General features: G+C 41.5%; 1 protein-coding gene across 1 annotated transcript in view; it reads left to right on the top strand.

Annotated features, from left to right (window-relative positions):
* LOC146893724 (uncharacterized) overlaps positions 1-19,328 on the top strand; it is a 32,099-nt gene extending 12,771 nt beyond the window's left edge. Inside the window, 1 exon segment of the mRNA XM_087901753.1 lies at positions 18,969-19,328. Coding sequence (XP_087757879.1) covers positions 18,969-19,328 — 360 coding nt within the window.
* Positions 19,329-24,998: the final 5,670 nt, after the last annotated feature.

Genomic DNA, 24,998 nt, shown 5'->3' on the forward strand with positions numbered 1-24,998 from the left:
AGACAAACTTTTGTATGTTGGATAAGGTAGCCTTGATCCCATGCCATTGCTCCCCAGAGCAATGACCTTGTTTCCCTTGTGATTAAACTTAATTATTAGATTAAAGAACTCAACCACCACTAAGCTCTAAAATTAAAAATTTGAGTCATGTAGTCAACTGTCCATGTTATTAATAGGAAAAGGATTTGTATGTGGAGCATGGCCTCCACCTTCAGACCAGAGGAGGAGGAATAGTTTACTGCATACACTGTCAGTAAGCAAACAGGTGCTAGTGTCACCATTATGAAATAGCATCTAAATGTGACAGGATCAGTGATTTTGTAATTTCCCAGCATGTGTTAATCTATGTCATGTGAATGAAGGCACGATAGATTTTGGATGTTCAATTCGGGAAGAATAGCTTGAGTCAATAAATATTGAATTTCTAACATGGGAACTCTCCTATGCTCATGTGTTCAATCCTGCCTGTCATTACATCCATTAGCTGTAGCTGTGTTTCCGGTCACACGACTCAGCCACTGACATTGCACATAGGGGCATGGTGAAATAATATCTTTTTAATGTCAATCTTTATACCAGGGAATGTTTTCCTCTTTTTCAAAGTCAGTATAACTGTGTGTTTTTAAAATTATTTTTATGTTTTTTAAAAAAAGATAATTCCTGTTTTTACTTTTTAAATTTTATTTACTTTATATGCATCACTGCTCTAATCTGTTTCTATTCCCTATTGTTTCCAGTCATTAAGAATTTCTTTCCATTTTTCTCCAATGCTGTTGATCATTTCTGTCTTCGGTAGCTTAGGCTTATCCCACACTATAGTGTTGAAAACTGCTTTGAACACCTAATCCTGCTTCTGCTGCCCAGAAAGCAAGTCCTGAAACTGCTTCAAGACTGGGCCTTAACTGTTCAGTGAGAAGGAAAATAGATGAGTAAATGAGTGTCCTCCGACTGACAAACTGTAAAGCAGGTGTAGTCCCAGCACAGAAAGGGATGGCCAAGAAGTTGCATGCAAGTTTCCCCCTTAGACCATAGCTTACATTAGAAATCAGTAGTGAGGTAATCAATTTTAGATGATTATTAAATGTTCTCATTGGCTATTTCTTCAATCCAGAGAGCAAGGAATCAAGAATCTGGATAAAGAACATAACTTATCATAAAACCAATTTACAATAGTTACACTAGTTTGACCAAAGTAGAACTGAATAAAATGGTGTGGCCCTGCCTAAAATAACTTTTTTTACATATTTAAGATGCACAGCCTGAAATAAAATGTGTGACTAATATTTTGTGCTCTCTAATACAAATCCCTAGTCTCTGTAGCACGTGATCATAAAGCCTTTTTATGAATAATTTTTCTAGAATAATTTTGTGGATTATAGTTACATCATTTCCATGATCTCTTCCTTGCCTCTAAGCCCTTCCATAGACACTTCATTGTTTTCTAATTCATGGCCTCAATTTGATTTAACAAGAGTTACTGTTTTAATGTGACCTTTGTTTGGCTTCAGGACTTCTTAGCTCTGAGGGAATGGGTTGGTTACACTGGTCAGTGACTCTGTAATGGAATACATACACAAGGGACCCTGTATCTTGCAAGAGGAATAGGAGTCTGGAAGACTTTCTGCTGAAATACCTATTTACCAGACTAGGGCCCTCTCTTACCCTAGAGTGGAATGGCAAAGATTGAAAGGGCTGTGCTGGTTTAGTCATTGGTTTCTGCTCATCCTGTAGGAGAGCTGCTACTGTCTTGCAGACCAGCTGGGTAATAGTAGCTATTGAGGGAATCTGGGCAAGCCTAACAATAAGGGGCTTCAGTGGGAAGTAGTTTGTGAGCCATGATGGAGCCAATAGGGAGTCATGAGGTTTTTTTAACCCTAAATAGTTTAATTTCTACCTCCAGTTCTTATCCCCCCTTCCTCTGATTAGATAACACTACCATTGTGGGGTTGGGGCAATGACTGATCTGGTTTCTTCCAGTTGATTCTAGGGTATCAGGTGGCAGTATTGTGATACCATTCCATAGAGACTCTTGTAAAGACCAAACTCTCAGATGTAGACAGAAAAGGAATTCCTTTACTGTTGTCTGGGAAGAACTAAAATGTCCAAATTTCATAAGACATTCTTGATGAGCTCATAATAGTCCCTGTGTATTAGATGTTTTCCTTTAATCTCTACAGTTGGTCTCCAGAATGATGAACCCACAATCAACTTTCACACCAATTTATAGCTGTTTTATCAGTTCAAAGTTGGCATGATTCCCTTTCCATGTAGCTTTTGAATAGAGAGAGTAAAAGGTATTTAAGATCATTTAATTTGAATGTTAAAATATGTCCTGTCCTTCTTTGCTGTGGGAAAGTGTTCCAGGAGCCAAGGTATGATGTCTCACATCTGGACAACATCATTTTATCAAGGAGAAAAATACTAGTGAGATTTGTAACATCTCATGTAGACTTATGTGAGATCCCTTGTATTGTTACCAGTTCTCTTAGTCCTTGATTAAATTTTCTCCTTAAGTACTGAAGAAGAATGCAGGTTGCCAAAATTAATCTTTTTTATGAGTTGTCAAGGACAGTTGACCAACTAGTCCTCAGAGGTCACTTGGGCTTGGAAGGGATCTCAGACTCTTCAAGTCTCACATTTATTGTGTGTCGATCAATGTGAGAATAATGCAAAGGCTTTGCTTTATGTACTGTGGCTTTCTTTGAAGCCTTGAGGAAATATTTCCCACAGTGATTCTCCATTTTAGACTGGATAATGTTTCAGATTCATTGAGTGGGTTCTCCATGGCCTCCATGAACTGGACAATACATGATCAATGGCCTTTTGTTCCTAGGAACCTCACTGACCTTGTATGGAAAGGGGAGAGCCCTCCCCTTTTAGTCCTTCTAACCACACTAGAATAGCCTCTAAGAATGATTATTAAACAGCTAGAAGGTGATTTTTATACCAGTTTTGTACTTTTAACTACTTTATAATATTTCAATATTCAGATACAACTTAATAAACTTTGTTTGACATACATTTTAGCCAGTCATTGAAATAGTTGATATCTGACCTGGCCAACATCAATAAATATATGATCTCTAAACCTCATCCTTTATATATCTTAAACAAATTACTCAGACCCTCATAGCTAGCAAAGCCTTTCCTGTCTTGTTTATTCTGGAGCCACCCAGTCATCATTATTTTCTTATATTTCAGTCTTTTTTTTTCTTAAGGGCATTTACACATTTATGTTCTTCTAACATGTTCTTTTATGTACTGCTTCCTTTTTCTAGTATGAGAAATAGAAACATTAACAAATATGTTTATGATCTGTTGTGATATTTTTCTCCCCTGTGGTGGGGGAGGAAGCAATGTAAGTCCCAACTGTAAGTCCCACTGAAAATGAAAAATATATTTTCACCAACGTCCATCATGCGGAACCAAGGAGTTTATTGAGCTTCCTTACTGAACATGGGTGAAAAGATACTTACAAGGATTTTGATACTGTAGTGGTTTTAGTCAAAATGACACCCAATGTCCCATGGAGAGTGGCACTATTAGGAGGTGTGGCCTTGTTGGAGGAAGTATGTCATAGTTACTTTCTGCTGCCTGTTGATCTGGATGTAGAACTCTCAGTTCTTTCTCCAGCACTGGTCTGCCTGTATCCACCATGTTTTCTGTCATGATGATAATGGACTAAACCCTCTGAAACTGTAAGCCAGCCTCAATCAAATATTTTCCTTTATAAGTTTTGCTATGGTTATGGTGTCTCTTCACAGCAATAGAAACTCTAAGATACCCAAAAGCCATATAACTAAAAGATAACTATTATATGTGATTATCTATTAACCTATGTTTCTTAATTATACATTACATCTTTTGTGGATATTTGAGACAGATTTTCTCCGTAGATTTGTAGTGTTTCCTGGAACCAGCTCTTGTAGATCAGGCTGGCCTCAAACTCATAAAGATCCACCCACCTCTGCCTCCCATGTGTTGGGAATAAAGTTATGCACCACCACTGCCCAGTTATACATTACATTTTAAAATGAGATGCAGAAGCACAATACCTTAATCAAGAGCATAAATATACATATATAACAAAATTGAACTTGAGTTTTGATCAATAAACTAAGATCCATACCAATTCAAATCTCCTGGGTAGAAAATGTCTTATTAGATTACACATCCTAGTCACAGTCCTTCACTGAGGGAACAATGGTCAGTACCTGAAGCAGAGGCCTTGGAGGAATTCTTCTCATTGGATTGCTCTCCATAGTCACTGAGCTTGCTATAGCATCCTGCCCTGGCATGGCACTGGCCACATCAATCACTATTCAGGAACATACCCACACAGATTACTCGTACCAAGTAAAATAGAGTCATTTTCTTGATTAAGGTTCCCTCTAATTGAAAGAAGTCACCCTCACAAATAATCCTCTTTCAGTTTGAGACTTAAACATATAACTATTAATGTTCACAAATAAGCTCCTTTCACTTTGATACTCAAACACATTACTACTAAGCCATAACCTTTCCTTTCTTATCCCTAAGATCTCAAGTCAGTATCATATCATAAAACACGGCATAGCTTTAAAAATCCCAAAATGTTTTATTCTTTTTAATTTCAACACTTATAAAGATTAGTCTCTCAATTGTGGGCTCCTATTACATTAAAAACAAGTTAAATACTTCTTTATTCCAAAATGGAAGAACCAAGACATGGTCACAATCAGATGACGATGCCTATGATTCCAGTCCTGCCCCTTCTTAACCATCCCCAGATACACAAATGTTTAAATAAACAATGCCCAGGGGTCTCCCATGTCCTCCTACCAAGCTGAGAGCTCCCATATTATATATAAATCATGTATTCCGTACTAAAGCAAGTCCACAGGAAACATGTCTCCATGAAGGAATGGCTTCCTTGTGAGAGCAGAAAGGTAGTAGGGATGTGTCTCAGCTGGGAAGGACTTGTCTAGAGTGTTCCAGTGAGAGACTGTGGTTGTGGTTCAGTGGCAGAGTGCTTACCCAGCATGCATGCGGCCTGACATAAAAGAATCATCCTGAGTTGTCTGTGGTTTTGATGTCAGAACCAAGAAAACAGATGAGGTCATTATGGCTAAGCTATTCTGTGTTTTCTAGGGATTCTCTGCTTCTATTTTGAATGGCCTTCCATACATGTCCAAGATGAGGGTGGGATTTATTGCTCTCAATGGAGAGCCAACTTTCTCAATTCCATTTGCAGAAGAGCCCTTCTTCCCAGTTATGTGTTCTTGGTAACCTGGTCAGAAGCCATTTAACCATTGTTATAATTGGTCTTCTCAAACACCATTCAGGCCGTGTGAATCCAGAGTAAATTCCACAGATGGGGAGGAGTGCTGACAGCAGCCTCTGGAATGAAGGAAGTGGTCAGCAGATATTTCTATAAATGTCCTCGACATGCCAAGATGTGTTTCCACAGAGGGTCTAATGTTGGTGAACTTGGTCATGAAGATGAGCCATAGGGGGCCATTAGAAGGAACCACAAGAGACAGCTAGAGGGTGAAGGCAGTGACTGTCACAGCAGCTTCCTCCCCACACCCCTGGTTCCTAACATGAATTGAGTTTTAGAGTTGAACCCATTAAGTGTAGTTGAAGTGGCTTCCTGGGTAACTGGACCCTGTGGTCAAATGGTGGACAGAGCCATGCTTCCCCCAATGGACACACACTCCTTACTCAGTGAGTATGCCCTGGAGAGGAGGGAGTTACCAACCTTAGGTAGAAGATTAAAGTTGAAGACTGGACTTGACAACCCAAAGTGTCTGTCATCAAGCCTTGCCATTCACCTGGCCAGGGTGAACACTAAATCAGAACCATGATGGCACCCACAGAAGAATATGGATAAGCCCTGTGCTGAGGGACAAAGGGCTCTTGGTCCAGTCTGGAGCCAGTATGATACAGCTCAACATGGCTGTCACAGTGGTATGGAAGTGTCAGTTGTGGTCATCTTACTCCATCTGAGAGATGATCTTCAGTCATCCTGTTGTTGTGGAAACCTAACCCAGCCACCTTATGGCTCCTCCCAAAGGCTAGCATTCCTGTAGCCTGTTGTTAGCTTCCATGGTCCTTATCATTGTAAGGGTCACTCCTTCATAGAGACAGGGGACGTGGCTGTTATATATCACGTGTAGACTTACTTTATCTACGGAACCATTAGGTTTCTGTGTGGAGGGTGTGTGTGTGTGTGATTCCAGTCCTCCTTCGTTTAAACATCAAGCTGGAGAAGGAGGTGAGAGTTCACATCTTGATAAGCAGGGGACATAAACAACTGCTTCTTACACATTTGTGTAGCTTTAGCAACAAAGTCCTTAATATCCACCTCCACACTGACATACATCTTCAACAAGTCCACACCTATTCCAACAAGGCTACCCCTTCTAATAGTGCCACACCCTGTGGGTGCCATTTTTTATCAAACCTCCATAATGACCAATCAATATGTGGTGAAAAATTTGGAGGAATTGACAGAACGTTTTTAGAACTAGTAAACAATTCAACAAAGTCACAAAAGAAAGGCCAAAGCAAGTCACATGGAAGGAACTCACACACAGCTGCACACCAGGCATACACAGGGAGGCTTAGAGAATTGGGACAGCTTTACATTTTGGGAGGCACACCTCCCCCTCATGGCCACTGTGTGAACTGCTACTAGTAACTTACAGCCCTGACCACTTGCCCTTTAGGAGAGCCATGGAAACAACACAGAGTCTCAGACAGCAGGGAATGAGAGGCCAGCCTGGGAGTAGGAGCATGGCAGCATTCTGTGAGAAGCTGCAAGGTGCTCAGACCTTTGCTGAATGGAGGGGACTTAGAAGGGGTGACGAGAAATGAGCTGGGATAGCAGCTACCCAGAGGCCATTATTGGTCATGGACTTGCCCAGCTTCAGCCAGCTCTAGCTGGGGTAGGGAAGTAGGGCCACTGTAGGAGGAGACCACTTGTTTTTTTCCCGGCTGCCCAGACTCCCAAAATAATCATACAGAAACCATATTGTTTAAATCTCTGCTTGGTCCGTTAACTCTAGCTTCTTATTGGGTTAATTTTAATTTAACATCTTAATTTAACCCATCTCCATTAATCTGTGTATCACCACAAGGCTGTGACTTACCAGATAAAGTTCCAGCCAGCGGCTGTCTCCAGCAGGGGCTACATGGCTTTTCTCTAAATTCTGCCTTTTTTTTCTCCCAGCATTCAGTTTCTTTTTTCCTGCCTACCTCTATTCCCTGCATAGGCCCAAAACAGTTTCTTTATTAACTAATGGTATTCACAGCATAAAGAGGGGAATCCCATATCACCTTCCATTTTCTGTTTAAATAAACAGGAAGGTTTTAACTTTAACTTCGTAAACTTGCATATAAAAAAACAGGTATCCGGCTGGAGAGATGGCTCAGTGCTTAAGAGCACTGCCTGCTCTTCCAAAGGTTCTGAGTTCAATTCCCAGCAACCACATGGTGGCTCTCAACCATCTGTCATGAGAGCTGGTGTTCTCTTCTGGCCTGCAGGCACGCATACAGGCAGAACACTGTATACTTAATAAATAAATATTTAAAAACAAAAACAGTTACCAAGCAAGAATTATAGTTACAACATTTATATCTACTTTATCTTTTAGCAAAACCAAGGAAAACTATAATAACTACTTATTCTTCAATTCCATCAAATTCTCCAGCAGTATAATATTACCTAATTTAACATGAAGTGCAGTGCAAGCAACTTCCAAAACTCTAGAATTGACAGAGACATCTCTGTGCCTGGACTGTCACCCAAAGTTCTTCTGTATCATTGGAGCATCCATCATCAGCCTATGGACCCATAGTATCCAGCAGACTTTTCAATGAGGCTGGAAATTTCAAAGACAGTTCCACCTATGCTGGTCAGTGACTTTCTTCTGTGTCCTGCAGAATGTCTGGCAGACTCTTTCATGAAGAGAGAGTGACTATGAGAAAAACTGAGGGGTCTAAAGGAAATGAGGGACAAGGGATGGCAATGGTGGTAGAAAGGGTAGCACATTTCCTCTAAGGTCTAACTTAGATGTAGCTGCACTCATGTGACATGAAATCAGAAGGGGATTCTCTGGGAATGTTCTAATTAGAGGGATGCTAAATAAGAGGATGGTAGTCGGTGGGAGGAGATTATATACATATGAAAGAAATGTCAGGAACTTCATTGTTATCATTGTTATTTGGGGGGAATATATTTATACAACATCACATACTTATAACAAATTGGGTTTATGTAATCTAGAATAACATAAAAGTCATAGAACCACAGAAAACATTAAAAATGAATCCAAACCTATAAAACAACAATAAAATAAAGAAGAAAAAGAACTCATTCTAAGGAGAGCCTCCCTAAATAAAATGCTGAGAACAATCACTTAACACATGTGAGCACCGGACAAAGTCATTACACATGTCATTTCTGGGGACCCATAGCCAAACATCAAGGGGAGACTGGGGAATCCTATGGAAGGGAGAAGAAAGGATTATAAGAAGGGGAGAGGTCAAGGACAATGCTGGGAAACCTACAGAATCAGCTAACTGGGATTCATAGGGGCTCACAGAGACTGAGCTGAAAACCAGGGGGGCTGTATGGGACTGACCTAGGCCTCTGCTTATATGATGTGGTTATGTAGCTTGGTCTCTTCATGGGACTCCTAACAGTGGGAGCAAGGGCAGTCTCTGACTCTTTTGCTGGCTTTTGGAACCCTGTTCCCCCTAATGGGTTGCCTCATCCAGCCTTATGTGAGGGGAGGGATATGCCATAGCTAGCTAATAGCCATGGGAGGCCTTTCCTCTTCTGTAGAGAAACTGTGGAGAAGTGGACTTGGAGGACACAGGGAAGGTAGGAAAGGAGAGAAAAAAAACCATAGTCAGGATGATGATGATGATAATAATAATGATGATGATGATGATGAAAAACATATCTGGGGACAGAAAGGTGGCTCAGTAGTTAAAAGACCCTGTTGTTTTTACAAATGTTCTGAGTTTAGTGCCCAGCACCCACGTAGTTCAGTTCACAACCACCTGTGTAACTACAGCTAAAAGGGATGTGACATCCACTCTTCAGCTCTGAAGGCACCACACTAACATGTGCACAGCACATACCCAAACTAATTAAAAATGAAAATGAGAAATAAACCACCAGCAACATTATTTCTGCAGCTTTAACAGTGACTGAGACTTAGGTATTGTCATGAAGTTCAGTTTGACAGACTCTGACCCAAGCCCAGTGAGGGCCCATCAATCCAGTTACCCACACATGGGGTCGTGTCCTGTCCTGTGTCACGTATGACTTAGTCTACATGTCCTGTGCCATCACAGGAGGTGTGCAGAGAACACTGTACACACAGAAGGTAGGTAACTAAACAAAGTCCACACAGCAGTGTGAAGGCTGGTTCCTCTGATCTACCACCCTCCAGAAAACTGCTTCCCCAAGCTTGGGCTTGGGTTCTCTGACTGAAATGGATGTGACCTTGGAGGGTGGAGCACAAACTGTAGTTGGGGCTCTTTTTCTAACACAGATGTGGGACCTGGGGACAGAAACCACTACACGGCTGTGAACAGAGGTGAGGAACAGGATCACAGCTGCAGTCTGACTCCTGAGGGTCCTCTCCTCCCATCTGGGTCAGTTCAGGCTGAGAGGGGCTTACCCCCACCACCTTGGAGATCCTCACAGGGTAGTCTGTGTCTTGGAAGCCTCTCTTTTTCAGAAAGGCACACATGGTGTTGATGACAGTTCTGACATCATTACAGAAGCTGATGATTTGGTGGAGATAGTAATCTGTGAACTTGTCCAGCTCTGAGGCCCAGGTGCTGCTGAGTCCCTGTCCCATCCTCAGGCCCTGAAGCTTTTCTTCACTCTGCAGCCTGAGGCTCCTATGTCTCCCAGGCTGGCTGAACCCAGGCACAGGGCTTTTTAGTTTTGATTTCTAGGAATGGGTGAGGCTGCCAGTGTTTCCAAGTCTGTGTTCTGAGGATCCTGTGGGCACACAGCCAGAATGATTCATTGTGAACAATGCCCTGGGGAACTGTGAGAAAAGCTCCAGGAAAAGAGGCCTCAAATGCACTTTGTTTTCTGTTGGATGTGGCTTTGTGCCTCAGGTGACAAACATTTACATTTAATTTATAAGACATGTTTATTCATAACACTAAGTGCCTACATAAAGAAGCTGGGAAAATCCTGCAATAGAGAGCTAACAGAATACCTAAAACTCTAGAACAACAAGAAGCAAACTCACCCAGGAGGACTAGGTGAAATAAATAATCAAATTGAGAGCTGAAATCAACAAAACAGAAACAAAGAAAACAATACAAAGTATCAATAAGACAAAGAGTTGGTTCTTTGAGAAAATAAACAAAGTAAACAAACTTTTATCCACACTAACCAAAAGGCAGAGAAAGAATAACAAGATTAACAAAATCAAAAATGAAAAAGCAGGTATAACAATAGACATGGGGAATATCCAGATAATCAACAGTACATACTTCAAAAACCTGTACTTCACAAAATTGCAAAACTTACAGAAAATGGACAATTTTCTGGATAAATATCACTGCATAAATCAAGGCCAGATAAATAAATTAAATAGACCTATAACTGCTAAGTAAATAGAAGCAGTCATCAAAAGTTTCCCACCAAAAAAACCCCCAGGATCAGAGGGTTTCATATCAGAATTCTACAAGATTTCCAAAGAACTAATACTAATACTCCTCAAATTATTCCACACAATAGAAACAAAAGAAACATTACCAAGTTCTTCTTGCAAAGCTACAGTTATCCTGATATCAAAACCACATAAAGACACTACTAAGAAAGAGAATTACAGACAAGTCTCCCTTATGAACATTGAAGCAAAACAGTCAAAAAAATACTACCAAACCAAATCCAAGAACACATCAGAAAACTCATACACCATGAACATGTAGGCTTCATTTCAGAGATGCAGGGATGGTCCAACACACAAAAATCTGTCAATGTAATTCACCATATAAAACAAACTGGAAGGACAAAAAAAAACACATGATAATCTCACTAGATGCTGAAAAAGCCTTTGACAAAATTGAACACCTCTTTATGATAAAAGTCTTAGAGAAAGCAAGGATACAAGAAACACACCTAAAAAGAATAAAAGCAGTATACAGCAAGCCTGTAGTCAGAGACAGCTCGTTCATTGTTTGGTTGCCCAGACACCAATATAACCACACAGAAACTGTCTTATTACAGCACTGCTTGGCCTATTAGCTCATGCTTCTTATTGGCTAGCTCTTATATCTTAAAAAATCACCAATTTATTTTAATCTGTGTATTGCCATGTGGTTGTGGCCTACTGGTAAGTTTCCATCCGTCTGGTGTCTGTCTCCTGCAGCAGTTACATGGCTTCTCACTAATTCTACCTACTCTCTCTCTATCTTCTTGGAACACTTACCATGCCCTACTCTGCATTGCAATAGGCCCAAAGCAGCTTCTTTATTAACCAATGGTATTCTCAGCTTACAAAGGGGAATCCCACATCAGCAAGCCAAAAATCAATATCAAACTAAATGGAGAGAAACTCAAAGCAATCCCACTGAAATCAGGAACAAGACAGGTTTCCCACTTTCCATATCTATTCCAAACAGTATTTGAAGTTCTAACCTGAACAATAAGACAAGAAAAGGCAATCAAAGGGACAAATCAGAAAAGAAATAGTCAAACTCTCACTGTTTCCTGATGATTTAATAGTATACATACGTGACCCCAGAAAATCTACCAAGGAACTTTTACAACTCATAAACACCTTCAGTAATGCAGCAGGATACAAGATTAACTCAAAAAAATCAGTAACCTTCCTGTACATAGATGATAAATGGGGTGAGAAAAAAAATCAGAGAATACAATAGTCACAATAGCATGAATATCTTAGAGTAACTCTACCAAAACAAGTGTAAAACTTGTATGACAAGAACTTTAAATATTTGAAGAAAGAAACTGAAGAAGACACCAGAAAATAGAAAAGATCTCCCATGCGCTGGTGTTGGTAGAATCAACATAGTAAAAATGGCACTTACCAAAAGCAATGCCCAGTAAAATCCATGACAGATCTTGAAAGAACAATACTTAATGAAAAAAAATAGGATAGCCAAAGCAATTCTGTACAGTAAATGTACTTCTGGAGGCATAACAATCCCTGACATCAAACTCTACTGCAGAGCTACAGTAGTGAAAACAGCCTGGTAGTGGCATAAGAACAAACAGGACAACAAACGAAATCAAATAAAAAACCCAGATATCAGTCCAAACACCTATGAACACCTGATTTTTGACAAAGAAGCTGAAAATACAAAATGGAAAAAAGAAAGCATATTCACAAACAGTGCTAGCATAACTGAATATCAATACCTAGAAGAATGAAAATAGATCCATATCTATTGCCATACACAAAAGTCAAGTCCTCAACAGAAAACCAAGTACACTGAATCTCATAGAAGAGAAAGTGGGACGTACACTTGAATGCATTGGCACAGGAGACCACTTTCTAAATATAACCCCAGTAGCACAAACACTGAGAGCAACAACTAGAAAATGGGGTTTACTGGAATTAAGAAACTTCTGTAAAGCAAAGGACATGGTCAACAAGACAAAATGGCAGCAACAGAATGGAAAATGATCTTCACCAACTCCACATTGGACAGAGGACTTATCTCCAAAATATACAAAGAATGCAAGAAACTTGACATCAAAATAAGAAACAATCTAGGGGGCTGGAGAGATGACTCAGTGGTTAAGAGCACTGACTGCTCTTCCAGCGGACCCGGGTTCAATTCCCAGCACCCACATGGCAGCTCACAACTGTCTGTAATTCTAGTTCCAGGAGACCCAACACTCATTGCAAAACACCAATGTACATAAAATATAAATAAATGAATAAATAAATAAATATTTTTTTAGAAAGGAAAATACAATCTGATAAAAAAGGTTATACAGACCTGAAAAGAGATCTCTCAGTAAATGAATCTCAAATGGCTGAAAGTCATTTAAGAAAATACTCAAAATCTTCATACATCAGAGAAATAAAAATCAAAATAACTCTGAGGTTCCATATTTCACCTATGAAAATAGCCAAGATCAAAAATTCTGATGACAGCTTATGCTAGAGACGATGTGGGTTAAGGGGAAAACTCCTCCATTGCTGGTGAGAATGCAAACTTTATAGCAAATTTGGAAATCAGTATGGTGATTTGTCAGACAATTATAAAACAATCCTCCTCAAGGCCCAGCAATACCACTTTTGAGTATTATACCTAAAGGATGCTCAATTAAACCACAAGGACATGTGCTCAACAATGTTCATAGCAGCATTGTTTGTCATAGCCAGAACCTGGAAACCAAATGCCCCTCAACCAAAGAATGGTTAAAGAAAATGTGGTACATTTACATAATGGAGTTACACAGTGGTTAAAAAAAATGACATCTTGAAATTTCCATGCAACTGGGTGTATCTAGAAAAAAACATATTGAGTGAGGTAACTCAGACAGAGAAAGACAAATAACATATGTACACACTCATAAATGACTTTTAGACACAGAGCAAAGAAAAACCAGCCTACAGTCAACACCCTAGAAAACCCAGACAACAAAGAGGACCCTAAGAGACACATACATGGATATACTTAGGAAGGAGAAAAAGACAACATCTCCTGAGTAAATTGGGAGTGTGGGAGTCACAGAAGAGGGTAGAAGGGGAGAGGAGATGAAAGGAGGGGAGTGAAGAAAAATGTATAGCTCAAAAAAATAAATAAATAAAAAGTAAACCTTTAAAGGAAAGTTAAAAAAAAAGTACACTGAAACTGAAGTCAGGCTGTCTGCAACATTGCACTGCAGTCTGTCCCCTTCCTTCAGGTCCTCAGATCCCAGGCCAGGCTGACAAGATCTGCACAGGTCAATGAAAGTCAACAAGTGGCACTTGAACCAGGGACCTGAATGAAAATGTACAGAAAGACTGGTGGACCTCTGCACTAGTAAGGAGGTAAGCAGGGATTAATGGTGGGCAAAATCCAGGAAAATGGGCACCATATATTAAGTTGATGCATTGTTTCTTTAAAGTGACAGGTGCTACAATGTCTAAATTCCTGTTGCAAGAGTATTGGGATTGAATAACAAACTGTAATTCTTAGTTTCCCGAAAAGGGCACTTTAGATCCCAGAGTGTGGAGTCAAGTTAAAGGAAAAATAGTGAAAACCCATTGACAAGAAGAAAGAATTCTGATACAGTTCTGAGCAGCATGGACATTGGTCTATATTGCGATACAAACAATAAATGGGGACAAGTCAAAGGATTTAGAAAAGACTATGCCAGATTCTTCATGTGGGTATGAGATAAATAATGAAATACACACACACACACACACACACACACACACACACACACACACACACACCACAAAATCTTACAAGCTAAAAAGGGCTTTTTTTCCAGTGCAAGTTCAGAAGGGACCCAGTGAAACAAAATCAAAAGTAAAAATGTCAGCTCTGTTCAAGGATGAACAACTGGCTGTCCACTCCCCTGCCTGATGTGTTATACCCTCCTCTGCCTGAGGACTATGATGAGTGCAATGAATGGGGGAGGGGGAAATGCCATTCCTAGAAGAACACCTTTGTTTTCTGGGAGTGAGGACGCAAGGCAAATGTTATTAGGTTCTGGAAAAAAGACAGAGGTAACTTCTAATGCAGATAATTGTGCCCCATCGAGATTTGTTACTCATCCTCAACAGGTGATCAGGTGTCATGTGGCTGATGGAGAGGCAGAAATCCTACTCTTAAGCAACTGGCATGTGAGGATGCTGATATCACAGGCAAGGCTGCCACCCATTCCCTCTGACAGAAAGGACATGTTAAAGAGTATATCCACTACTGTGCAATATTGGACCTCAGCATGCTCAGGCGATGACCAGGGCTATGGCCTCCAAGAGCAGGAACAACTTGATTTTCTAGGAAATTGGTGGAAGATAATATCTCTGTTGGTTTGTTTGCTTAGGACTCACAAGTTGCAGTCCCCAGTAATTATGCTGCTGTACCAAGGGCTGTTGACCCAGCAGTCTCTGCTCTTATCCCAGGGGAACAAGTTTAGGAGGTACACTCCTGGTGCATAGTAATCCTATAGTCCCCATACGCATTCTTCCTGCCTTCCCTTGGTATAGGACTTGAGGCACAATATGAACTAATATACCGTAGTTCATGGTGTATCCTGTGTGCCAGGTTCATCTCAGTCAGCAGTTGAGTGAAGTAATTTTTTTGAGGGTGTTCACAGCAACCTTTCAGGAGGACGTGGTCTAGCATACCATATTGGAATAGAAACAATCCACAAGGTCTCATCCTCTGTGTAAACAAAAGAAGAACCTCCTTTTCAAAGCATCATATTCTTAGATCCAAATTCTGAAGTCATAATACCCTTATGATATCCATTCTGGTTTAGCTTGGCAGCCCATATAATGAAATGTCTCTCTGTACATAGCTCCTTCACAGTCAAAAAACTGAAAGAAAATACAATATACAGAATCCAAAATCTCTGTGAAATTTCCATTTTTACGTGGCTTATTTTTTTTGAAAGTAAATTTTATTAAATTATAAAAGTTTCCATTTCCGCCCCTCTTCCCAACACCCTCCCACTCCCCCCACTCCCTCTCCTCCTCCCTCTTTGTCCCTTAGGGCAGTCAGGGTTTCCTGCCCTGTGGGAAGTTCAAGTTCCTCCCCCCTCCCTCCAGGTCCAGGAAGGTGAGTATCCAAACAGACTGGATCCCCAAAATCCAGTATATGCAGAGGAAAGAGGTCCCAGTATCATAGTCATTGGCTTTTCAGAAAGACTTAGGGCCAGCCACATTCAGAGAATCCGGCCAAATTCCGAGAATCTGGTTAGATCACGTCCTCGTTCAGTCCCAGTCCAACTGGCCTTGGTAAACTCTCATTAGATCCGTCCCCTTGTATCAGTGGGTGATAGCATCCCTCGCAGTACTGATTTCGTTTTTCATGTTCTTCCTCCTTCTGCTCCTCATTTGGACCTCTGGGGGCTCAGTCTGGTGCTCCAATGTGGGTCTCCGTCTGTATCGCCGTCCTTCGCCAGATGAAGGATCTATGGTGATAAGCAAAATATACATCAGTATAGTTATGGGCCACGGCCGATTCAGGCACCCTCTCCTCTGTCCAGAGAACAATCTGGGGATCTCTCCTTGGACCTGGGATCCCATATATAATCAAGTCTCCTGTAAACCCTAAAATGACTCCCTTAGTTGAAATATATTCTTTCCTGATCCCATATTCATCCTTCCTCCCTCCCCCCCCATCCCAGGCCACCGAGCTTTCCCTATTCCTCCCCTACTCCCTTCTCTCTAACCCTCTCCCCTTCCATCAACCCTCCCACCCCCCCATGCACCCGAGGTTACCTGGGACTCTTGTCTATTTCCTACCTCTTGGCGGATAGCTAAATAATCTTCATCAGGTTCATCTTCTTATTTAGCTTCTCTAGGATCTTTACCTTTTTTTTATTCTCTATACTCCTTCTCTCTCCCGAGCCTATGTTTATCTAACATTATGACCCATTTAAAGGTCTTTTATGTCTGAATCTATCCTATTGTGAATCCAGGAGCATTTTCACTTTGCTGTTTTAAATCACTTAGCACTTAAGAATCTAAGCTGTGACATTACTAGGTAAAAAATAGGTACTGCCTGCTTGTCTCGCCCAGCCCAACATGGCAGATCTGCTTGTGCCTCTGAGCCTTGCACATTCCACTGCTAGCATGGCATAGGTGCTTGTGCCTCTGAGCTGCAGCATGCAATGACCCCCTTTTAGGCACACAGTGAGACTAGTTGCCATCAAACAAATCACAGTACTTTACATCAAATGCTGTATTCAAAAGCTCTGTCTACTGCAGGAGTCAGACAGAGATCGCAATGGTGGCACAACCCAGAAACTGGTATTTTAAAACTGCCACTTTCTAGTAGACCTGATCCAGCTGCCTACTCAGGCAGGAAGAACCGAGCCATGGGCATGGTATCAGCTACTTTATTCCTGACCCCAAGTGGGCACACAAATGTTCAGGCCCAGAAATACTCCATAGCTAGAGATTGCACTGGCGGCAGGGCCTAGGAAGCCACATTTTAAAATGACGCAGCTTTTTTCCTGCTGTGGCTGCTGAGTCAGGAAAATATCTTTGTAGCACCCTGCCAGCAAACAGCAAAAAACTATGTTGAATTCTCTCTCTCTCCTTTTTAAGCTCTCTCAGATTTTTAAGTTTATTTAGTCCATCACGTTGGGTGCCACTTGTAAAAGGAGCAGTGGGCTGCTTCCTGCCACCCGTCTAGCTTTACCCAAAAGAATTACACAGAAACTGTATTCTTTTAAACACTACCTAGCCCATTATATCTAGCCTCTTATTGGCTAACTCTCACATCTTGATTAACCAATTTCTAATAATCTGTATATCACCATGAGGTGGTGGCTTACTGGGAAGATTCTAACCTATGTCCATCTTGGGCCGGAGCTTCATGGCATCTGCCTGACTCTGCTTCTTTCTCCCAGCATCCTGTTCTGTCTATTCCACCTATCTAAGCTGCTGTCCTATCAAAAGCCAAGGCAATTTCTTTATTAACCAATGAAAGTAACACATAGACAGATGTCCCTCCTACATCACAAGCCATTACATCTTCTTTTCCTCAGGGTGCCTCTTTCCTAAGCATCCCCAATTTAGGAGTTAACCCATGAGGGTTACAACTAAATCAATTATGGCAGATGGATGTTACACACATGCCTGCCACAGGGAAACTTATGTTTGTCCATGTATTAGTAGACACATTTTCAGGAGTAATTTTCACATTCTTGCATTTGGGAGAACAAGCGAAAGAGGCCATTGCACACTGCCTATCTCCTTTTACCTATATGGGCAAACCTGCAGGTATTAAGACAGATAATTGCCCAGCATATAGCAACAAAATTATTTTATTCTTTTGTTCATTCTATGAAATTTCCCATAAAACAGGCATCCTGTATAGCCCAATGGGTAATGCAATTGTGGAAAGAGCCAGTCAGACCCTCAAGCAATATTTTCAAAAAATAAAAAGGGGGGGAGTTCATATTCTCCCCAGCAACTCAATTATCCACCATTCTCTATATTTTCAATTTTTTAACTGTGAATGCTGAAGGGCGCTCGCCTATGGAGCACCATACACAAGTTAGGGCTCAGAGCCTAGGATGGGTTCGTTGGAAAGATCTGCAAACAGGAAGATGAATAGAACCAACCCCCTTGTTGGCACAGGTGATGGGGACTATATGTGTTTTTCCTCCAGGAGTTGATAAACCAATTTGGGTGCCAGAGCAGTGTGTACTGCTGGTGACCCGGGATGAAGATCATGACACTCCTTCTGCTTTGGGTGATGGCTCTAGTAACAATAACCTAATCATGGGTGATGGGGAGTCTGGTGAGAAGTCCCCTACTTTTAATGCCAGTTAGTAAAAATAGCCCCCTCTGTCCCTCACTTTTTTCTAATCTGTCATTGGAAGGAGTATTATTGCATAATGCTTACTAATAATCATACTCATGGTAGGTTGATAGGATTTAGAGATATACTGCATCCCATACTGAAAAAGGATTTGATAGAGATTTTAATCTCCACTCTACAGTTATGTGGGAAAATGTATCACTCAAGAGCCTGATTTGGTAAAAGGTAGTAAAGACATGTGGTGGTATGGCCATAGGCCCGCGGTGAAAAATTCCACCCTTCTCGGGTATGAGTAATTGTTTTTCATGCCACTGCCAGTTTTAACCAAACAGTTCTTTTTGAAACCTCTCTAAAGATAAATTATACTGCTGGACGCAATATGACTATTCGATCCTCTGTTTGTGTTCTTGCCCCATTTTTCTTTGTATTGTTGATGGCACTTTGGAGGGTAATATTCTTAATTGTTCTTCCAGGATCTGAAGCTGAGTAATTGCTGGGACGGTTCTGATGGAGCTTCTATTGTTCAAGTGCCTGCTGTGATTCCTCTTCCAGTTCTGGTGTCTCAAGAACATCAGAATGTCATCCTTTATGGACAGTGGCGAGACTTTGGCATAACAGCTGCAATTGTTCCTGCTATTGCTCTTGCTGCCACTGCAGTTGTGGTTGCTGGAGTTACCATTTCACAAACGGCTGTGACTGCAGAGACTGTGCTGTCTGGGAAGGTTGGCAAGGCCCTGAAGACACAGAGTGTTCTGGACTCCCGTATTGGATTTGGACTTTTGAATTTGGATCAATGGACTGTGCTTTTTCAGGAGCAGGTGGATTCCCTTTGACTCTTGCATGGGTATCTTGTTCTCATTCTTTTAGTGCAGCTTGCATTGCACCTGTTGATGCTGTGGGTGCTTCTGATGTGGTTGAACAATTGAATGCATGCTTGGATGGTCCTTGGAATTCCTCCTATTTGAATTTTACCCTTCAGCCAGCTCATCATATTGTTCGTATTAATAGCATGCAGTTCACTGCTGTGTCTGGATCCAGTTGGTGGAATGGCAAGGCCCAGTTTGGGGGCTGGGTCCACCAATTGTCTGGAATTCTCTCACTGTGCTGGCATTGCTATTGGGGTTATCTGTTTTTGGATTCTCTGCCGCTTTATGTGGCAACCCCAAGGATAGCACATGGTGACTCAACAAGTGTTGCTCGTGCTGTCTTCCGATAATCATGAAGTGCTCCAAGTCTGGCTGAAGATTCTGCAGAAGTCATTAGGAATCCCAACAATGGGCAACTGTCCTGGTATGGAGAGCTTGCCTAAAAGAGGGATTAAGGCCTCCTGTAGATGGGTAAGAGTCTCTATCTGGGGGAGTCCTAAGACAGAGGCTCTCATGCTTTTAAAATAAAAAGGGGAAAATTGTTTGGTCCCTTGAGGACAGGCCTTCGCACCCCACTAGATCTGTTTTGCACTCTTGTGGTTGGTTGTTCCAAAACCAGAAACAAAAACAGAACAATCTGTTGTTTTCAGCAATGTTTCTAAGGATGTTTACCCCTAAGCCATGTGACTTATGGTGATGAGATTCTTGCTTTTGCTGCCTTGGCCTCCCCTGCTGAGGGCTATGTATACTGTGTGAGAAAGTAGAATAAAGGCTTGTCTGCTGAAAGACCCCCCCCCATATTGGGGAGACTCTTACTCAAGCCTCCAGATGACGTGACCCCCCCCCAGTAACTCACAAGAGACCGTCCTTGCTGCAATTACAGGAAGTTTAATGACAAGACAACAAGACGGGAACCAGTGCACTGGGGCCGAGACTCATAACCCACACAGGGGAAGAGTTCGACCACGAGTGACCGGGAAGGCTTGCTTGGTGTGGCTGTACCCACACCTTGCAATTGCTGCAGGGTCTAACCAAGTCCATCTCTTTTTTTATTTTTATTTTTTTATTATTTAAAAAGTTTCGCCTCCTCCCTACCTACCATTTCTCTCCCTATCCCCCCACTCCCATCCCCCTCCCTCTCCAGTCCAAAGAGCAATCAGGGTTCCCTGCCCTGTGGGAAGTCTAAGGTCCTCCCCCCTCCATCCAGGTCCAGGAAGGTGAGCACCCAAACAGACTAGGCTCCCACAACATCAGTACATGGAGTAGGATCAAAATCCAGTGCCATTGTCCTTGGCTTCTCAGTCATCCCTCATTGTCCGCCACATTCAGAGTCCGGTTTGATCCTATGCTTTTTCAGTCCCAGTCCAGCTGGCCTTGGTGAGCTCCCATTAGATCAGCTCCACAGTCTCAGTGGGTGGGCACAAATCTCAGGGTCCTGACTTCCTTGCTCATATTCTCCCTGCTTCTGCTCCTCATTTGGGCCTTGGGAGTTCAGTCCAGTGCTCCAATGTGGGTCTCTGTTTCTATCTCCATCCATCACCAGATGAAGCTTCTATAGTGATATGCAAGATATTCATCAGTGTGGCTATAGGATAGGGCCACTTCAGGCTCCCTCTCCTCAGCTGCCCAAGGAACTAGCTGGGGACATCTCCATGGACACCTGGGAACCCCTCCAGAGTCAAGTCTCTTGCCAACCCTAAAATGGCTAAAGAAAGTGTGAAATATACACATATTAGAGTACTACTCAGTGGTAAAAAATAATGACATCTTGAATTTTGCAAGCAAATGAATGGAAATAGAAAACACTATTGTGAGTGAGGTAACCCAGACCCAAAAAGATGAATATGGTATGTACTCACTCATAAGTGGATTCTAGCCATAAATAAAGGTCAGTGAGCCTATAATTCGTGGTCCTAGAGAAGCTAAATGAGAAGGTGAACCCAAAGAAAAACATATAGATACCCTTATGGATATTGGAAGTAGACTAGATTGCCAGGCAAAAATTGGGATCTTGGGGGTGGGGGTGGGGTAGGGATAAGAAGACATGGGGAGAGAAAAATGAGGAGGGGAGGATGGGGAGACCCTGGGGGAACGGGATGGTTGGGATGGAGGAAGGGTGGATATGGGAGCAGGGAAGAAGATATCTTAATTAAGGGAGCCATTTTAGGGTTGCCAAGTTCATCTCTTTATAGAAATCCTGTGACATATTGTCGGGTCTTCTTCCAGTTCATCTCAGCCAAAGATCTGTGTAGTCCTGGAAACAGCTGGAGGAAAGACAGCCTGGGAGTGAATGAGACTGTTCCACGGTTCTGTTGTGGGTAAGTTAAGTAAGGAAGTCAACATACCTTTTTCCTTTTCTGGGAAACAGTACATGAATTGAAGAATCAAGTAAAGACAAAAGATTCCATTGTCTTAAAAACATGTGTAATGTGATAGGAAGAGGAATCATTCCTGCTAACCATTTTTCTGAAGGAGCAGAAGGAGTTCCTGCAGCACCTTCCTTCCTTTTTTATATCCAAGAAAGGGCTTCTCCATAGCTTTGGAACCTGTTCCAGAACTCTCTTGTAGACCAGGCTGACACCCAAGAACTGAGATTAAAGGAATGGGCCACAAACACCTGGCAGGATCTCTTTCTTGCTGTTCTCCTGCAGGTGGAAATCAGGTTGAATGAAGTGCCAGAGTCAAAGGCCTATTCTACCACCTCCCAGCCCCAGCAGTGATTTGAACAACATGCTTGGTTACTCCTCATACATTGAGTTTAATAAATGTGGAAGACAGACTGAGGGAAAAAATCAAGTAAAACAGAGAAATTCCTATGTGGAACAGGACAAAATAGAGACCTAGAATGGGGGGAGGGAAAGGGGTGGGATGACACAGTATTCCCTCAAGCAACAGAAAACATGACACTACAGAATACCTGGCACACTGCTGGAAGCAAAGACCTGTATTTTGAGATCTGCATTTTGTTTATAGCCATCTTAAACTTACAGGTTAAGAAAAATATTTACCTCTCCCCCTTGCAGGGTCTAGAAAATCAACCTGATGTCTTATCTCCTAGCAGGGACCTGCAGGAACCAGGTTCTGGGAACTCATTAGCATTTTCCATTGTTAGTCTATAATCACAGACCTTCAGCATTTATCTAACAGTTGGGCATGCCTCCAGACCTGAATTTGAGCAGACCTGAGTTTCCTGACACCCTTCCCTTCCCCCTTTTGCCCGTTTGCTATATAACAGTTTCTGAGGAAATAAACTGAGAGGGCTTGATCAGAAATCCTGTCTTGCCATCATTTCTCATGTCTCTTGTCTCCTTTCATTCCTCTCACTACGTTTTTCAGGGACCCCCATTCGTATCCCACTGGCCGGGATAGCACACAGTGAAATCAGTCCTTTGATGGAATTTATAGGTCTTATTGCCTATCATTAAAAAAATCTAGCTGGGTGGTGGTGGCAACATGTTTCTTTATTCCCAGTTCTCCAAGAGCTAGGTCGATGAGGACAAGGTCCAAAGCCAGAGAGAAAAAGTTTATATAATTTATTTAACTTTATTATATGTGCAATGTTGTGAGAGTGTCAGATCATCCAGCAACTGGATTTACAATCACTTATGGGCTGCCATATGGGTGCTGGGAAATGAAGCCACTTCTTCAGGAAAGCCACTTAGATATTTCTCCTGTGAATTGAACTCAGGATCTCCAGAAGAACAGTCAGTGCTCTTAAACTCTGAGTTATTTCTCCAGCCCTTGTTTGTTTCTTTAATTTAGGAATAAAATAATGTATTTATTTTATGCATGAGCACTCTATCTGCATGTACTCCATTTCACCAGAAGAGTGCAATAGATGCCCACCTTGTTTCTGAAAGTTGCAGAAATTTCATCTCTCCAGTTCTGATACTTTCCTTGTTCAAGAGGAGAACTACCATCACCATGGGATGTGAATAATACTAAAAATCAAAGTCCCCTGGCAGAATTTCATTGCCAAATGTATGACTGTCCTGCATGAGACCACCCCATAGCATGTTTTTATTGTATATTTTTGTTTTGTTTTGTTTTTGTGTTCTCTGACTCTCTTGTACATTGAGTTTAACTTCAAATTGTGTTTCTCTCAGTGTACCCATGTCTGTCCCTGTGTGTGTGTGTGTATGTGTGTGTGTGAGGTGGGCAGGGTCACAGTTCAAAACATTTTAGTGAAGGCCCTTTGCAGACAGCATGGTTGGTGACTTCACCAAGATGGATGTTTTTAGGAGGCTGCCTCTGGTAACCACCTTGATGAGTGCTGACCTCAGCAAGATGGAAGACACTACGAGCCATATTGTCAAGGTCCATTTTGTTCTCAGTCTCCTAGCCTCTATAAGACCACGATTTGAAATCAGTGTTCTCCACATTGTGACAATACACTATATGTGTAAAGAAAAATACCATAAGCCTTTAGCTTCCTGTCTAGGTTGAGAGGGTTAAAAAGAGAGGGAGAGAGAGAAAAGAAAAGAAATGTGGAAGACAGACTGAGTAAAAAATATTCAAGAAAAACAGAGAAGTTTCTATGTGGAATGGGACAAAATAGAGATCTAGAATGAGAGAGAGAAGAAGAGAGAAAGAGAAAGAGAGAGAGAAAGAGAGAGAGAGAGAGAGGAAGAGTATTCCCCCAAGCAAAGGAAAACATAGCCCTACAGAACATCTAGCACACAGTGAATTCAGTCCTTTGAGGGAATTTGTAGGCCCCATTGCCCACCATAAGAAATAATCATCTGGTTGGGTGGTGGTGGTGATACATTCCTTTTTCTCAATTCTAGGGGACAGACTCCAAAGCTAGAGAGAAACTTTGTTTTGAAAATAAATAAGTAAAGTATTAAATGAATAGACAGATAGATGTATAGATAGATAGATAGATAGATAGATAGATAGATAAATAGATAGATAGATTATACATACAGACATACATACATACATAGGTAGATAGACAGCTACACAGATAGAAAGAGATGATTAAAGACCTCAGAGATCAGGTGAGGCAGAGGCAGGCCGATTGCTGTGAGTTTGAGGCTACCTTTCTCTGCAGTGTGAGTTTCATGACAGGCAAAGTGACACAGAGAAACCCTGTCCTGAAAAAAAAGTGTTTAGTACATGCTTTAATCCCAGCACTAGGAGGCAGAGGCCAAGGCAGCTGGATCTCTTTGAGTCCAAAGTTCATCTTGTCTACTAAGTAAGTTTGAGGGCATAAAGAGATACACAGAGAAACCCTATGTCAAAAAAAAACAACCCCCCCAAAATAATAAAATAATAATAACAATAATAATGCATCTTAAGAGTTCAAATAATTGACTTCACCTATAACTCAAAAATTACAAAATAAAACAAAGAGTGTGTCTGACTGATCAGCAAAAGGACTATGTGTGCCAAGGGGCTGCCATAATTATGGCATCATGAGAGGGAGGGACTGAGGGACTGAGGGAGGAAAGGAGGAAGTTGGCAAGTGCAGTTCCCTGCCATCTAAGTCTCCTTTCAAAGACATTTCACCATGGCCACCACTTGCTTGCTTGGGGTTCTCTTTCTGTTGTTTTGTTTTTACAAACTCACCCCCCTTCTCAGATCAAATACTGAGTCAGAGAAAATTAAAACAGCTGTGGAATAATTTTAAAAATT

Source organism: Myodes glareolus, chromosome 25 (assembly GCF_982192425.1).
Source record: "Myodes glareolus chromosome 25, mMyoGla1.1, whole genome shotgun sequence".
NCBI classification, from domain to species: domain Eukaryota; kingdom Metazoa; phylum Chordata; class Mammalia; order Rodentia; family Cricetidae; genus Myodes; species Myodes glareolus.